At 35.9% G+C, this 16,817-nt stretch overlaps 1 protein-coding gene across 14 annotated transcripts in view; it reads right to left on the bottom strand.

Moving 5' to 3' along the window:
- Window positions 1-16,817, bottom strand: part of MYO9A (myosin IXA) — a 277,361-nt gene that overhangs the window by 117,915 nt on the left and 142,629 nt on the right. For 13 of the 14 annotated variants that reach the window (XM_045192856.3, XM_053928672.2, XM_053928660.2 and 10 more), the window contains 2 exons: window positions 16,195-16,314; window positions 203-278 (listed from right to left, as the gene is read on the bottom strand). In XM_045192856.3, the coding sequence (XP_045048791.2) occupies window positions 203-278; window positions 16,195-16,314 (196 nt within the window). The remainder of the gene's footprint in view (window positions 1-202; window positions 279-16,194; window positions 16,315-16,817) is intronic. The other variant, XM_053928668.2, reaches the window with a different exon arrangement.

Here is a 16,817-nt window from a genome sequence, read left to right as displayed (position 1 = left end):
ACCAGAGGTAATCTTAAATAATTTAGTCCTAATAGTTTTGTTAACTTTAGCCTTATTAATTTATAGTATCATTTATAAAACCTTTAAGGAATATAAAGCAAACTAGACCTCTTTTCTTTATATTTTTTAAGCCACAAAGGTATTTACAAGAATTCGTTATTTCTTTTATGCCTACTTGAAAACACAATCCAAGCATACTTACTGTTGGTTTCTGTCATTTAAGGTATTCATGCCCTGGAGATCAGAAAGAGGTGTTCTGGGGTTTTTCCGGGTTATACCTAGCATCATAAAAAGCAAAATTTTCATCATCAGTGCTAAGAAAAACTAAACATGAAATAATTAATTTCTAAAGATAAATGAAAATAATGTATTTTGATAGTAAATATTTGCTAAACATGTCAGAAACATCTAAACAATAATATGAGCCAAGTCCCATGTCTGTTACTTACAAATCTAACTTAACCAATAATAAACCCAATTAGGGAATTTAATAATAAATTATTTTCTTTCTTCTCTCATTTAAACATTATCAGGTAATACAAGGGTTACTGGGCTGAAGGTCTAGAGGTATAGAAGCTTGTAACTTAGCTTAACATTCAAAAAGTCCTAATGGTTCCTTTGTATCATGTTTTAGCGATATATTGACACGAATTACAAAATTTAGAGATCAATTAATCTTACATATAAAAACACTGAAAATCAACGATGACAAATTGCTTCCATAAGAATGAACAATATTTTTAAGTTATAATTTTATTCAAATTGTTCAATAAACACTGAGGCAGTATAAGCATATGGCTATCAATTTTTATAACATGCACACCCAAACAACATTTATTGTAGGTAAGACACACTGGAAGGAATAAGTGAAAGCATACCTATTCAATATAACAATCTTGTATGTAGAAAATCCTAAGTAACCCACAAAAAAACTATTAGGAGTAATAAATGAGTTCAGTAAAATTATAATATATAAGATCAACATTCAAAATATTCAATTGTATTTCTATACAATAGCAATAAACAATTAAAAAATGAAATTAAGAAAATGATTCCATTAACATCAATATAAAAGAAATAAATTTAACAGAAAAGTGTAAAATGTCTATACTGAAAACTACAAACATCATTAAAAGAAATTTAATCTAAATAAATGGCATGCCATCCATGCTCATGGGCTGGAAAACTTAACAATGTTAATGTAGCAATGATTCCCAAACTGGCCTACAGATGTGCGCAACCTCTTTTGCTATTCCGCTGCCGTGTATTTGCAGAAATGAACAGACTCATCTTATAATTAATATGTATATGCAGGAGACCCAGAATAGCCAAAACAACGCTGAAAAAGAGGTACATGGTGGCAGGACTCACACTTCCTGAGTTCAAAACTTGCTACAAAGAAACAGTACGTGAGACAATGTGGTATGAGCACAATGAAAGACAAATGGATCAATGGAAAGAAACGAGTACAGAAATAAGCCTTTACATTTATGAGCAACTGAATTTTGACAATTCAATGAAATAGAATTTCATTTATTAAGTTCCTAAGTCATGGACTCCAATTTCCCTATGACAAATTGTCATTTTCTATCCGCTATATCCATTCTTTTCTTCTGCATAGTGAAACAATCATCTCAAGCCTTTCCTCAACATTAGTAACTCAATTTTCAGCTCTTTCCTCTACTTCTTGAGCTCATACAGGTGTTGTTTTATACCTCTGCTGTTTTCATAGCTCAATACCTATTTCCAGTATCATACCGATATTTTATATCCTCAAATGTATGCTACTGCTTTATGGGATTCGTGTTAAATTCTTCTACACTGAAAACTGCTCACAGGGAACTTCTCTTTCTTGGGAGCATCTCCCCTGCAAACAAAATGGTTCTTTTATGCATGTTATAACTTCTTTATTTCCCTCCTTGAAATGATTTTAGCATCAATTATTAAATATTTTGAACATTAAAAAGGCGTAAGAATAGTATACCGAACATTTGCAACTGATTGGTCAGATTAGAAAATGAAGCCCTGTGCACAATGACTCTGGATCCCACTCCAACAGCATCGGATCCCAACACCGTCCACTCATTGGAATTGTCATAAAAACGATCCCACTCTTGGGAATATATCCAAAGGAACGTAAAACACTAATTCAAAGGATCAAAAGCATCCCTATGTTCATTGCGGCGTTATTTACAATCACCAAGATATGGAAGCAGCCCAAGTTTCCATCAGTAAATGAATGGATAAAACAACTATGGGACATTTACACAATGGAATACTAGTTGGCCATAAAAAAAAAGTTTTACCCTTTGTGACAGTATGGATGGACCTGGAGAAAATTATAGTAAGTGAAATAAGCCAGTCACAGAATGACAAATACCATATGATTTCACTCATATGTGGGATTTAATGAACAAACTGAACTAACAAGGAAAGTGGGGACAGACTTGTACGTCGAGAGCAGGATGACAGCTAGCTGGTGGGGGGAGGATAAGGGATGGAGGGATTGAGCAGGAAAGAAAAGGTTCATGGACATGGATAACAGTGCGGTGACTCCTGGGGGTAGGGAGTATAAGGGGACTAAAAGCTAATGTAAATAATAAAATAAAATTCAATTAAATATAAGGACTTTTAAAAAGCTATCATAATGGTCAATGACTTAAGGCAGGAGATGATCTTACTGAGTTAACCAATAGGAAATCTCAGGAAAGAAATGGAAACTAAAAAGGAATCAAATGGATATTCTGGAACTAAAACTAAAATTTTCTGAAATAAAACAATCATATGGGTTTAAAAGAAGCCTTGAAATGGCATAATAAACTTAAAGTCAGATAAATAAAAATTATCCAAACTGAAGACCAGAAAGAAAATAGAAAAAAACCTGAACACAGAATGCGGAATCCATGAAACAATATCAAATATTCTAAGAACATATCATTGGTATCTCAGAAGAAAAAGAGAAACTGCAGCACGAAATTTTTTTAAAAAAGTATTGGCCAAAAATTTCCTAAATCTGATAAAGAACAATGAAGCACAGGCCCAAAAGTGCAGCAAATTCCAAACAGGATAAATGTAAGTATTTAGGGACAGCATAGTCAAACTGCTAAAACCCCCCAAAATAAAGAGAAAATCTTGAAGCAGCCAGTGGAAAAAAGGTGCATTAAATATGAAAAAATAACAATAGGATGACATCTGAGTTTATCATCACAAATAATGCAGGAAAAAAATGAAACATCTTTAAAGTGCCCAAAGTTTGATAGTTCCTAATGATGTTAGACATACCTACTTTATGACACAGTAACTCCACTGATAAGTTTATACAAAAACATATGTATAAAAAGTGACACAAACAAGAATGCTTGGATAGCTGGATTCCTCACAATAGTTTCAAACAGTACACAACCCTTATATACACCAATCAATGAATGATAAACACAAAGTTGTAGTTACAACTGTGTGTGTGTGTGTGTGTGTACATACAATGGGAAGAATTCCTGATATGTGAAGCATAGGTGAAAAATTTCTGATATATGAAACATAGGTGAGTATGTTGCATAATCAAATAATCAAAGAATACATATCTGTAAAACTTTTAGAGAAGGCAAAACTAATTTATAGCAAAGGAATTTTTTTTTTTTTACGGGAATCTTAACAAGAGTTGCCTGAAGGAGCTGGGAAAATGTACGAGAGCAAGAATAAATTTTTTGATACAATTTTATTCTAGTATTTTATTTTTAATACTGTGTTCATGTTTTAGGTTTGTTTCTTATCTTATATTTTTATTTTAATTTTTTATAACTCATAATCTGTCTTTTAACTGTTTGGTTTGGTGCATTTTAATTTATTGGTATTACTATTTGGAACTTTTCCCGCCTTTTTATTTTATGCTTTGTATTTATCCTAATTATTGTAGTTCTGTCCAGATATCTACTGAGGTATTTTCTTTATATTACAATTTCTTTCTTTTTAAGTTATATACACCTTCCTCTTTGATTATCCTTGAATTTTTAACACAGTAATGAATTCTAATCTATTTCTAGAATTCTAATCTAAAATTTTCTAATTTTCTTTTTCTAAAGAGTACAAGAACTTTCTAATGCCTTGATTGTAGTCATTCCATTCCTTAATAGATTTTACTTACCCAGTACTTATTTTAACATTGTTTTCACATCAGAAATTACTACTAAGTTTTATCAGATATCAAAACTTTCCAGTGAGTTAGTTCTGCTTTTCTCTACTAAACCTTTTCATAAGTTGTATTGGGAAAGATCTGTAGAGATTATTACATTTATTCATGGCTATTGTTCATCTTTGCCTGGTACATCTTTGTCCATTCTTTTATTCTCATCATTTAAAGAACCTTATAGATATTTAATTAAATATTTTGAAATATTTGTTTTGAGGTTTTAATTGGTGGAGTTAATCTATTTTTATTAATTTTAAATAGTATTTGTATTTTATTTCATGTTTCCCATCTATTTTATTCCTTAAACTCATATTTTCTTTTCCTAGTTCTCATTTGATAAAGGTTTCTTATGAGATAAAGATGGTATTTTTGTATCATTCTGGTGATCTATAAGGTAAAATTCATGTGTATTTACCCATATCTAAAATTGAGGAGAGAGAACATGGCAGCAAAGTAGGTGGGAGCTGAACCCACTTCTCGTGCACCCAACTGGGACACTTAGCTGATCTTCTGAAGGACAAAGTGAACAGCCAACAGAATCTTAACTGATACAAAGTCTGAAGCCAAAGGGAGCAGAGGATGCTTCAAAATGGGCAGTAAGGAGGTTTTACAGGTGGACAGGGAAAGTCCCCGGGCAGCAACAGAAATCTCAGCTGCCACAGGGAAACCATCAAGCCAGGAGAGACTTGAACGAAGTCTTGCAGGGAAGGGGTGGAGGCACACTCCCCAGCCAGGGCAGTGCTTGTCAGAGAGTGGTGGAGATTCCGGTGGCACCTGGCACTGGGAGAAGAGGTGGGCCACAACTGGCTGTGTCTGAGATAGCCTCGGGACTTGCCAGAGAGTTGGAGTGGGTAAAAAGTGGGGCAGTGGCTCAGAGCAACAACAGCGCCCAAATAGACTTCTTCTAAAGGGGAGCTGAGGGGCACTGGGCAGGGACCTTGTGCGCCCAGTGGCCCCGCCAACAAAGAGGGAGGATTGTGGGCACGATTTACTCCCACTTAGTGCACCTCATGGACTGATTAAAGGGGTGCAAAGCAAGGTGGCTAATCCACGCCAGTCTGGAGCAACTGCGCAGAGTGGAGAGTGTGGGGCGCACACTGCTCTGAGGGTGTGGGCTAGAAACTGGGCACCTGGGATTATGGTAGCCCAGACTGAGCCCCCTTCCTTGCCTAATCACCGGAAAGGAAAAATGGAGCTCACCCCTCCACCACATGCAGGAGCCGGGAATACCTGCAAAGCCAAGTGTATACACTTAACCACCAGGAGGGGGCTTCCCCCCCCTCCCCCAAGAGTAACACAGTAAGACCTGGAACTAAGAGAAAACCAGGGACAGGCCCAGAAAGAAGGGAGAAGGCGAACACCAACAGCTGACACAAATTTCACCTTGCTCTTCATCAGAACTTCCATATTTTTTTTAATTTCTCTTCTTTTCATTTTTTTAAGGTTTATTTTGTATTTTTCCTTTTCATATTGCATTTTAACATTCCTTCTTTCACTTCACTCATATTGCAAATAACTCACTACTCTTGGTCTTTTACTTTTTACTCCTTTTATTCAGATTATATATTTTTTATCATGTTACTGTTATTCCAAATCCCACACAGCACCCTTCCCTGGTCTTAATCCATTCGCCATCTTCCTGAGCTTCCTGCTTCCTTACTGGTGTGGTGAACTTTATTTTCTCTCACAGTACGCCACGTTCCCATCCCTTACTCTCACTATTTCTCCTCCATCTAACCTCGCATAAGCGCTCTGCTTTCTTAAGTCAGCTCACGTCTTTTTCCCTTCTTATAAGAGTTTTATTTCTTCTCCACCTTTATAAACAGTGGCCAGTTGGGTGAAAAACCATGGTCATTGCTGTACTTCTCCAACAGAACTCCTACTTGTTCACTATTTGTTTGTACTTTAAATCCCACAGAATACTCTCCCCCGTGTCACTCCATTTCACCTTCCTCCTGCCCCGGATCAACTGAATGAGGAATTTTATTTCATTTTCCTTTTTTTTCTTTTCTTCCCCTCTGTCAACCTGGGCTTTCTTCCTTACTCTTAATGGTTTGCTTCCCCCATCCTCTCAAAATCACTTTTCTTTACAGTAAACATCTCATATCCACTTTCCACTTTTGTACAATATTCTTATTCCCATTCCACCAGTTTTTTTATTAAACTTCATTCAGCAGTTTTTGCTATTGACCCTGCTATGGTTTCTCTGCAATTTTGCTTTATTGGTCCAATACTTTTTCAATTTTACTCTAAATCTCACAGTATACTGTCCCGTTTGTTACCCCATTGTTCCTATTGCCCTTTCATGTTTTAATTACATTTTAAATTTTGTTCTCTCCCTTTCTTCACCTCAGTTCTATCCCCACTCTCATCAAGTCTCCTCCCTCTTACCACTCAGTAACATTCCCCCTCTCTCAGTCATCTCAAATTCCCTTTGTCATATCTTGTAACATCCGTAATCTCTCTTCACCTTTATTCATTTTGCTCAACAGCAGTTCACACTGCTGGTGTGGTATGGGGGTTCTTTTTGCTGCTGTAGGTTTGTTTGGTGATACTGCTTGTTAACCAACACCTGTACAACAGCAAACAAGACAAAGCAGGAGTTGTGACCACCAGTAAGCTGGCAGGAGGAGAACCCACCAATAAAGAAGCCACCAACAAGTGACGCCCAAGTATAACAAGAGAGCCTGCACAAACTGAAGAAAGGGCAACCCCAGAGCACCCAGGCAAGGAAATCAAAGAGACCATACCACTGAGTCCCACAGAACTCCGACCACAGGAGTCCACCCCACAAAGACAGCTGGCAAAGCAGAACATCCTGAAATGCAGAAACAAGCCAGAAAAGTCACTTAAATGAAGAGGCAAAGAAAGAACCCCCAATCGAAATGGGTGTTCTCCAATCGAGAATCTCCAGTGAAGAAGCCAAATGAAATTGAGGCAAGCAAACTATCAAACACATAATTCGAAAAAATGGTTAAAAGGATGCTCAAGGAACTCAATGACAACTACAAGGAACACCGTGGGAACTAGAAGAGCATGAAAAATGAAATAGAAACTATGAACAACAACCAGGAAGAAATAAAGAATACAATATACACTAGAAATAAAAAATACACTAGAAGGAATCACAAGCAGACTGGATGGAGCAGAGGACTGAATTGGTCAGCTGGAAGACAAGGTAGAAAGAAATACCCAGGTAGAGCAGTAGCATAAAAAAAGACCCAAAAACTATGAGGATAGCTTAAAGTAACTTCAGGACAGCGTAAAACGCAATATTTGAATTATAGGAATACCAGAAGGAAGAGAAAAGCAGCAAGGGATAGAAAATCTGTTTGAAAAAATGATGACAGAATACTTCTGTAACCTGGACAGGGGGAAAAGCCATGCAAGTTCAGGAAGCACAAAGGGTCCCAATCAAGATGAATCCAAAAAGGCCTACTTCCAAGACACATTATAATTAAATTTCAAATTTTAAAGACAAAGAGATTCTTAAAAACAGCAAGGGAGAAAGAGTAACATACAAGGGAGCCTCGATAAGGCTAGTAGCTGACTTCTCCACAGAAACATTATAAGCCAGAAGGGGATGGGAAGAAATACTCCAAGTAATGAACAGTAAAGACTTGCATCCAAGACTACTCTACCCAGAAAGTATCTCATTTAAAATGGAAGATGAAATAAGGAGTTTACCAGACAAAAGAAGGCTAAAAGAATACACCTCCGCCAAACCAGCAATGCAAGAGATACTAAAGGGACTGCTTTAAGAAGAGGAAGAAAAAGAATGAGGGAGAGAAAACACAGGTATAAAGTTGGGAAATGGCAATGAATAAGGACCTATCAATAATAACCTTGAAAGTAAATGGATTAAATGCCCCAATAAAAGATATAAGGTAGCTGAATGGATAAGAAAACATTACCCACACATATGCTGCCTACAGGAGACCCACCTCAGAACAAGGATTGGAAAAAAAATTCCAAGCAAATGGACAGGAAAAAAAAGCTGGGGTAGCAATATTTATATCAGACAAAATAGACTTCAAAACAAAGGCCATAAAGAGAGACAAAGAAGGACACTTCATAATACTCAAGGCAAGAACCCACCAAGAAGATATAAACATTATAAAAATATATGCACGCAACAAAGGAGCACCCAAATACATAACAAAAACCTTGGAGGACATCAAGAAAGAGATAGACAGCAACACACTTCTATACTAGGGAATTTTAACACCCCACTGTCAACAATGGATAGATCTTCCAAACAAAGTATCAACAAGGATATTGTGGCATTGAACAATACCCTAGATCAAATGAACTTAACTGATACATATATAGAACCTTTCATCCCAAACAAGCAAAATACACATTCTTTTCAAGTGCACATGGAACATTTTCAAAGACAGACCACATGATAGGACATATACCCAGCCTCAACAAATTCAAGAAAATTGAAATCATATCAAGCTTTTTCTCAGACCACAAGGGCTTGAAACTGGAAATCAACCTCAAGGAAAAACTCAAAAACAGTCAAACTCATGGAGACTGAATCGCATGCTATTAAACAATGAATGGGTGAATAATGAGATCAAGAGAGAGATCAAAAAGTTCCTGGAAACAAATGAAGCACACAACAATCCAAAACCTACGGGACACAATGAAGGCAGTCCTGAGACGGAAGGTCATAGCAATACAGGCCTGCCTAAAAATCACAGAAACATTTCAAATAAACAATCAAACCCTGCATCTACAAGAAGTGGAAGAACAATAACAAACAAAACCCAGAGCAAGTAAAAGGAAGGAAATAACCAAGATCAGAGCAAAATTAAACAACATAGAAACTAAAAGAACAATTCAAAGGATCAATAAATCCAAGAGCTGATTCTTTAAAAAGATAAACAAAATCGACAAGTCTTTAACCAGACTCATCAAGAAAAAGAGTACCCAAATAAATAAAACCAGAACTTCCGGCCAAGATGAAGGCATAGGTAGATACACTCTGCCTCCTCACACAACCAAAAGAAGGACAACAAATAATTTAAAAATCAAAAAATAACCAGAACTGTCAGAAAATCAAACTGTATGGAAGTCCGTCAATCAAGGAGTTTAAGAAGAAACATTCATCCAAACCAGTAGGAGGGGCGGAGACAGGCAGCCAGAGTGGAGAGGAATCGCAGCAAGGCAGAGGTTTTAGGATGGGGGGAGGGCAAGGCAGTGGCTGGCACAGCAGGCAGTCCCACATTTGTATGCGGATAACTGGGAGAAATAACTGTGGAGTGGGACAGACCATGCAACCCAGGATTAAACTGTCATTGTTTGCAAATGACATGATAGTGCACATTGTACATAGAAAACCCTATAGACTCCAACAAAAAACTATTCGACCTAGTAAGTGAATTTGGCAAAACAGTGGGATACAAAGTCAATATTCAGACAAGAAAATCATGTTTGTATACCAACAATGAAATATCAGAAACAGAAATTAGCAAAATAAGTCCCATTTACTATAGCAAAATCAAAAAAATAAAGTACCTAGGAATAAACCTAACCAAGAAAAGAGCTGTACTAAGAAAACTACAGAACACTCAAGAAAGAAATTAAGGAAGACACAAATAAATGGAAGCATACACCGTGTTTATGGACTAGAAGAATTATCATCATCAAAATGTCCATACTACCCAAAGCAATCTATAGGTTCAATACAATCTCTATCAAAATGCCAATGACATATCTCACAGGTATAGAACAAATGTTTCAAAAATGTATATGGAACCATATGACCCTGAATAGCCTCAGCAATTTTGAGAAAGAAGAACAAAGTAGGAGGGATCACAATGGCTGATATCAAAATGTATTACAAGGCCATTGTAATCAAAACATCTTGGTACTGGCCTAAGAACAGACACAAAGACCAATGGAACAGAATAGAGATCCCAGAAATAAACCCATGTCTCTAAGGTCAATTAATATTCAACAAAGGGGGCAGGAGCATAAAATGGAGTAAAAATAGCTTCTTCAACAAATGGTGGTTGGAAGTCTGGACAGCTACATGCAAAAAAATGAAACTCAACCATTTTACACCATACACAAAAATAAACCTAAGATGGATAAAAGACTTAAATATAAGTCACAACACCATAAAAGTCCTAGAGAAAAACATGGGCAGGAAAATTTGAGATATACCACGCAGCAATATTTTCACCAATAAATACCCTAGGGCAAGGGATATAAAGGAAAGAATAAACAAATGGGACCTCATCAAATTAAAAAGCTTCTGTATAGCTACAGAAAACATCAGTAATATGGAAAGGGAATCAACCTTATGGGAAAACATATTTACCAATGATACCTCAGACAAGGGTTTGATCTCCAAACTGTATAAGGAATTCACACGACTCCACTCCAGGAAGACAAACAACCCAATTAAAATGGCAAAAGACCTGAACAGACACTTCTCCAAGGAGGACATACAAAGGAACTAGGGCCACATGAAAGGATGCTCAGCATCTCTAGCCATCAGAGAGATGCACGTTAAAACCACAATGAGAGACCACTTTACACCCATCAGAATGGCCATCATAAACAAATCAACTAACAAGTGCTGGCGAGGTTGTGGAGAAAAGGGAACCCTACCTGTTACACTGCTAGTGGGAATGCAGACTGGCGCAGCCACCGTGGAAAACAGTACGGAATTTCATCAAAAAACTACAAATGGAACTACCTTTTGACCCAGCAATTCTGCTGCTGGAATTATACCCTAAGTATCCTGAAACACTACTTCAAGAGAATCTATGCACCCCAATGTTCACAGCAGCACTATTTATAACAGCCATGTGCTGGGAACAGCCTAAGTGCCCATCAATACATAAGTGGATCGAAAAACTGTGGTACATCTACACAATGGAATTCTACACAGCAGAAAGAATGAAATTCTACCCTTTGCGACAACTGGAAGGTATAACGCTAAGTGAAATAAGCCAGGTGGTGAAAGACAAATACCATATGTTGTCACCTATAAATGGAACATAATCAACAAAAGAAACAAATGAGCAAAACAGAACCAGATACATGGAAATCAAGGACAAACTGACAGTAACTGGGGTGGGGGGTTAACAGGGGAAAGTAGGGGAAGGGTAAAGTTAAGGAACACGTGGAAAGGACCCATGGACAAAAACCATGGGGTGGGATATTGGGGGGAGGATTGAATTCGGGAGGTGGGGGGTAGGGCAGGGTAGACTAATGGGGGAAAAATGGGAACAACTATAATTGAACAATAAAAAAATTAAAAACAAAAATAAATAAAAATAAAATTGAAACTAGTGGACCATATTGAAAATATGTATTTACCTTTATAAAAAACTGACAAACTGTTTTCCAAAATAATTGTAGCACTTTGCATTGCCAGCAGAGTATAAATAAACATTCCATTGTTCCCCATCCTCACTGTCAGTTAGTTTACTCGATTTCTTAAATTTTAGCCATAATACAGGGTGTTAATGTGACCTCATTGTTACTATAATTTTTCATTTTCCTAATGACTAATGAAACTGATAATCTTTCATGAGTCTATGGACAATTCACATATCTTCTTTTTGAAAATGTATATTCCAATCTTTGGTCATTGTTAACTTTGTCTTACCACTGCAGGATTTTTAAAATATTTTTTCAAGTCCATTATCAGTTTTCACTGTTATAAATTATTACAAATATTCTTTCCCAGTTGTGCTATACTTTTTGTTTTCTTAATACCTTTTTAAAAGCAGTTTTCTATTTCAGTGAACTGCGACTAATCAACTCTTTTCCTTTTATAGTTCATGCTCTTATGTCCCATCTAAGAAATCTTTGCCTGTCCCAAGATTGCGAAGTTCTTCTCTCAGGTTTTCTTCTACAATTCAACAGTTTTACTCTTTACAAAGAGGTATATGGCCAATTCTGAGTTAATTTCTAAGTATAAATAAGGGTCAAAGTCCTCTTGCCATATGTGGATATCCAGTTGTTCCAGCGCCGTTTGTTTAAAAGACTGCAAACTCTCCCCCACTGCATTAGGTCAGCACCTTCAGGAACATCAACTGATCATGTGTGTGGATATCTGCTCCTGGACTCTTCACTCGGCCCATTGATTTTCTGATTCTTACACTGACAACATCATCATCATTTTAATCCTGAAATCACAGAACCAGTTCTCCAGCTTTTTTCTTTTTCAAAATTATTTTGCCCATTCTAGCTATTCTATATTTCTATAATAATTTTTGTTATCAGCTTATGAATTTTTATCCCAAATTCTGCTGATATTCATTGGGATTACACATTCAACATACAGATCCATTCAAAGGAGAACTGGCATCTCAGGAAAACAAAAACATATCTATCTTCATCTATTTAGGTTTTTGAAATTTTCCGTCAGTTGTACACTGGTCTAACACATATTTTGTTATGTTTATCTCTAAGTATTTCATGTTTTGGTATGTTATATTATTGCCCATTGCATATTAAATTGCCTTAAAACCTTAAACAGTTATATCAGTTTCCAGAGGAACAGGTTTCAAGATCTGCTTAGCCGGGTGGTTCTGACAATGTCTCTCATGTGTTTGTATTCGAGCTGTTGACCAAGGCTGCGGTCATTTCAACACTGGAACAGAAGTGAAGGGTCCACTTCTGAGGTCACTCCTCTAGTTGGTAGCAGGCCTCAGCGCTTGCTGACTGCAGGCTTCAGTGGGATTTTTAATAGGGCTACTCATAAATGGCAGTTCGCTTCTCTTAGAGACAGTGAACAAAGAGGGAGCTAGGAAGAAAGAAATTACCTGAGATGGAAACTGCAGTCTTCTTTCTGTAACTTAATGTTAGAAGTGACATACTATCTCTTCTGCCGTGTCCTATAATTCACACAGACCAACACTAACAAAATAGGGGAGAAGATTACACAAGGCTGTGAATACCAGAAAATGGAGATAACTGGGATGGATCTAGGAGGCTGGCTGCCATTGATGTAGAAAAGGAATTTATAAATTTCATTTTCCAAGTATCCATGGCTAGTGTATTACAGTTTAATTTCATATATTTACCTGATATCCTACAAGATTGTTAAATTCACTTTTTAGATCAAAAAGTATTTTTTAAACTCACTAGCACTTCTATATAGATGATCATACTGTCTACATCTTCTTTTTCATTCTATGTACCTTTATTTCTTTTTGTTGCTTTATTGCACTATTATATGACCGTTAGTATAATGTTCAATTGAGTGGCAAAAGCAAGTATCTTGGCTTCGTTCTCAGTGTCAGGGAAGAAGTACTCAATCTTTCCCCAGTAAGTAAGATGTCTGCCGTAGGATCTTCATGCGTAGTCTTCATAAAGTGGAAAAATTTGCCTTCTATTCCTAGGCTGCTCAAAGTTTTATAACTGGAATGGGTAGAGAATTATGATAAACTCTTTTTATCTATCTACTGAGATAACCATGCTTTTTAAAAAATGATTAATATGGCAAGTTATATTGATAGATTTTCTATTATCAAACCAACCTTTCATTCCTGGAACAAATTCCACTTAGTTTTCATTGCATTTTCCTTTAATCTATTTCTGAATTCAGTGTGCTCTTATTCAGGATTTTTACATCTATCATTGTAAGGTATGTTGGGCTATAGTTTAGTTCCCATGTTTTTGTCTGATTTGGGTATCTGAGTAATAACACTGACCTATTGGTATGATTTGTATAATGTTCCTTACTTCTCTATTTTCTGAAAGGCTTGAGAATTGGTATTATTCCTTTCTTAAACGTTTCTTAAATAAAATTCATTACTATCTGGGTCTGAACTCTTTTGTGTTTTTGTGTGAAGACTTATGTATCCAATATCGTTAATAGATATGGGACTAATCAGATTTTCTATTTTTTCTTGGGTCTATTTAGATGACTTACTGATATTGCATGAATTTGTCCATTTCATCTAGTTGAATTTATTGGCATAAATGTTCATAATTTCTCCTCAAACATTTTGGCAGCTCTCTCAGTTCCAGGATTTTCCTCCTAAATTCCAAGCTGCTTGCTAGTCCTCAACTTTGTCCTCTGACACTTCAAGACAGTATGATTATGGTTCTGACTCTGAAGCTCTGGGAGCTGGGAAGTGCTTTGTGCAAAAAGCCATACCTTCACAATTCTTACCCACCACTATGCTCAAAGAATGATTCTCCTCTGGTTTTTGCTTCTTTTTGGTATTCTTTGGTTTTCTACTCTTTTGGGTCTTTTGCCAGTGTTTTCAAATAGTTAATTTTTAAATTTTTTTCAGGTGTTATCATTTTTACCTGAGGATTCACCTCACTGATTTACCATTAGCTAAAGCTGGAAACTGGTAGTCCTGATTTTTTTAAAAACAATCTCCCAAACTTAAATGTATAATTTTATATATTATAAAATTTTAATTATTGGTAGTAATATAATGGAAAATGGAATAAACTATCAAAACTAATGAAAAAGCTGCAACTTCCAGAAACACAGAAATAAATCTGCACGGGAACACAGATAACTGCACAATTTCCTCATGCAGCCTGTTCTGAAATTAGCACCTTTCTGTTCTGGACCCACATACACTAAGCTGGAATACAGTCAAGCCTAGGTTTTCAGGCTAAGAGACATGAAAATCACCAAAGCAAACAAACTGCTTGCAACTACATATTTAAAAGTTAAAAATAACAGACTTAAGCTCCCCCAAAAGATCTATAGACTGTTTTAAACAATGTTCCATGGACTAAAATATTTTTAAAAAGAAGATAAATAAATGGAATAAGGATTTGTATACCTTTTAGAAATAAAAGCAATAAAATGAGTAACATTTAAGGATGGCTTTTTTTTAAATGAATACTTACCTTTATTCTTTCTAAAGTGAGAAAATATTTTAAATAATATTTTTCAAAATGCATTACATATTTTCTTATATCAAAACTGCAAAACTAAGAACTAAACAATAAAATAAATAAATAAACCCATAACATTTGCTTTTAGGAATTCCACTCATTGATAACTGAATACTAAAATTTCATGGAATTTCAATCACAGAATTTTGAAATTAGCAAAGTATATGTGTAGTGAATTGTAAAAAGCTCAGAACAGAATATGTAAGTAATTTAGGTCCATTAAATGCAGATTTCTGAGTTAAGTTTTAAGTATTTTGTAGAATCCCATTATTCTCGCTACATCAATAGCCAAATAATTACAATCCCACAACAAGCAAAAAACCAAACCAAAACAAAACCACACACACATTTTCATGCACAATGAGTATAACAAATAGAAAAAGAGGAAATGGAGACCAAGAGCATCTTTTTACACCTGTTTTATTAAAAAAAACCCAAAAACACCCATTATAATTCTGTTACTCTTCCTTAAGCCAAAACATTGTGATAGCTTTGCTCTAAACCAGACATAGGTAAGTCTGACAGGAGGCCTGCAATCAAACTGATTTACCTATGATACACAAAAGCAACACTGTTGATATTGAAATTGAAGCATCAGCAAGCATAAATATCAGCTGGAATCAAAAAGGGGCAGAGGAAACCGGAGGCAGTTGGATACATTAATCATGTTGGATACATTATGATGGTGATTTTACAGGTGCATATATATGTAAAAACTTATCAGACTCTGTGGTTTTGCGTGCAGTTGATTTTACCTCAGTAAGATTTCAACAAAGCTTCAAAAAAAAACTCATCAGACTTTTTATCCATCACTCAGCTACTTTAATGCCAAAAATGAAAACCAATTCAGAGTCTGTAACCAAGTGTGATTAACAACTCAAGGATAAAAGTCAAATGGTCTTTCGAGTTAAAAGAACAGGCATATCAACTTTTTCAAGAGAAAAAAGAACAAAGTTTCAATGAAAATATCCTGAGACCAATGGGCCAAAGGACTCTGGAGGCCACACTGCCTCCGTAATTCATGTCCCCCCCTGGTGTAGAAAGCTCCTGGTGTCCATTTCCAAACGGACATGTAAAGACACAGAGTTTATCAGGATTTGCAGCCTTACTGTACTTCTCTTCCTTGCACCTCTGCAGGATCTCTAAGCTCCGCTGGTGGACTGGATGTTGGAGAAAGCTAAAACTATCCATACTTTTCAAAATTGCACATGGCGCTGTATCATCATGTCCTTAGGAAGCAAAACAAAAAACGGAGAAAAGAAAAAGACATTATAAGCCCAAACCAACAGAGAATCAAGGACAATGCTGCCAACTATCTTAAAGAGTGTATGAAAATATATCAAATGATAAGGGTTAAAGGTGAATGATTTTTCCAATTAATTTGAGGAAATTATACAACAATTAAGAGGAAAAGCTAAAGGTCCTTTTTAGGTATTCAAAATTGCTTTTCAGTACTCAAAAGTGTTGTGAGTTAACACTATACTAAAAATTTCTAATTTAAAATACTAGGGAGTTTTCAAAAACAATTGGTATGGTTCATTTTTTTTAATGGACTTGTTTTTATCAGGTCTGAAATATAGTTAGCATATAGTTGGCAACAATGAAAGAAACAGTGATGAACCCCAAAGAGGAATTTACCCAAAACAATTTACCAAAAGTTGAACAATTCTGTCACAAATCTTGCAATTAACAACACTTGTAGGAATTCCAACAAGTGTGTCAATGTTGAAAG

Source organism: Desmodus rotundus, chromosome 7 (genome assembly GCF_022682495.2).
Source record: "Desmodus rotundus isolate HL8 chromosome 7, HLdesRot8A.1, whole genome shotgun sequence".
Taxonomy (NCBI): domain Eukaryota; kingdom Metazoa; phylum Chordata; class Mammalia; order Chiroptera; family Phyllostomidae; genus Desmodus; species Desmodus rotundus.
This window is presented reverse-complemented; position numbering and strand designations above follow the sequence as displayed.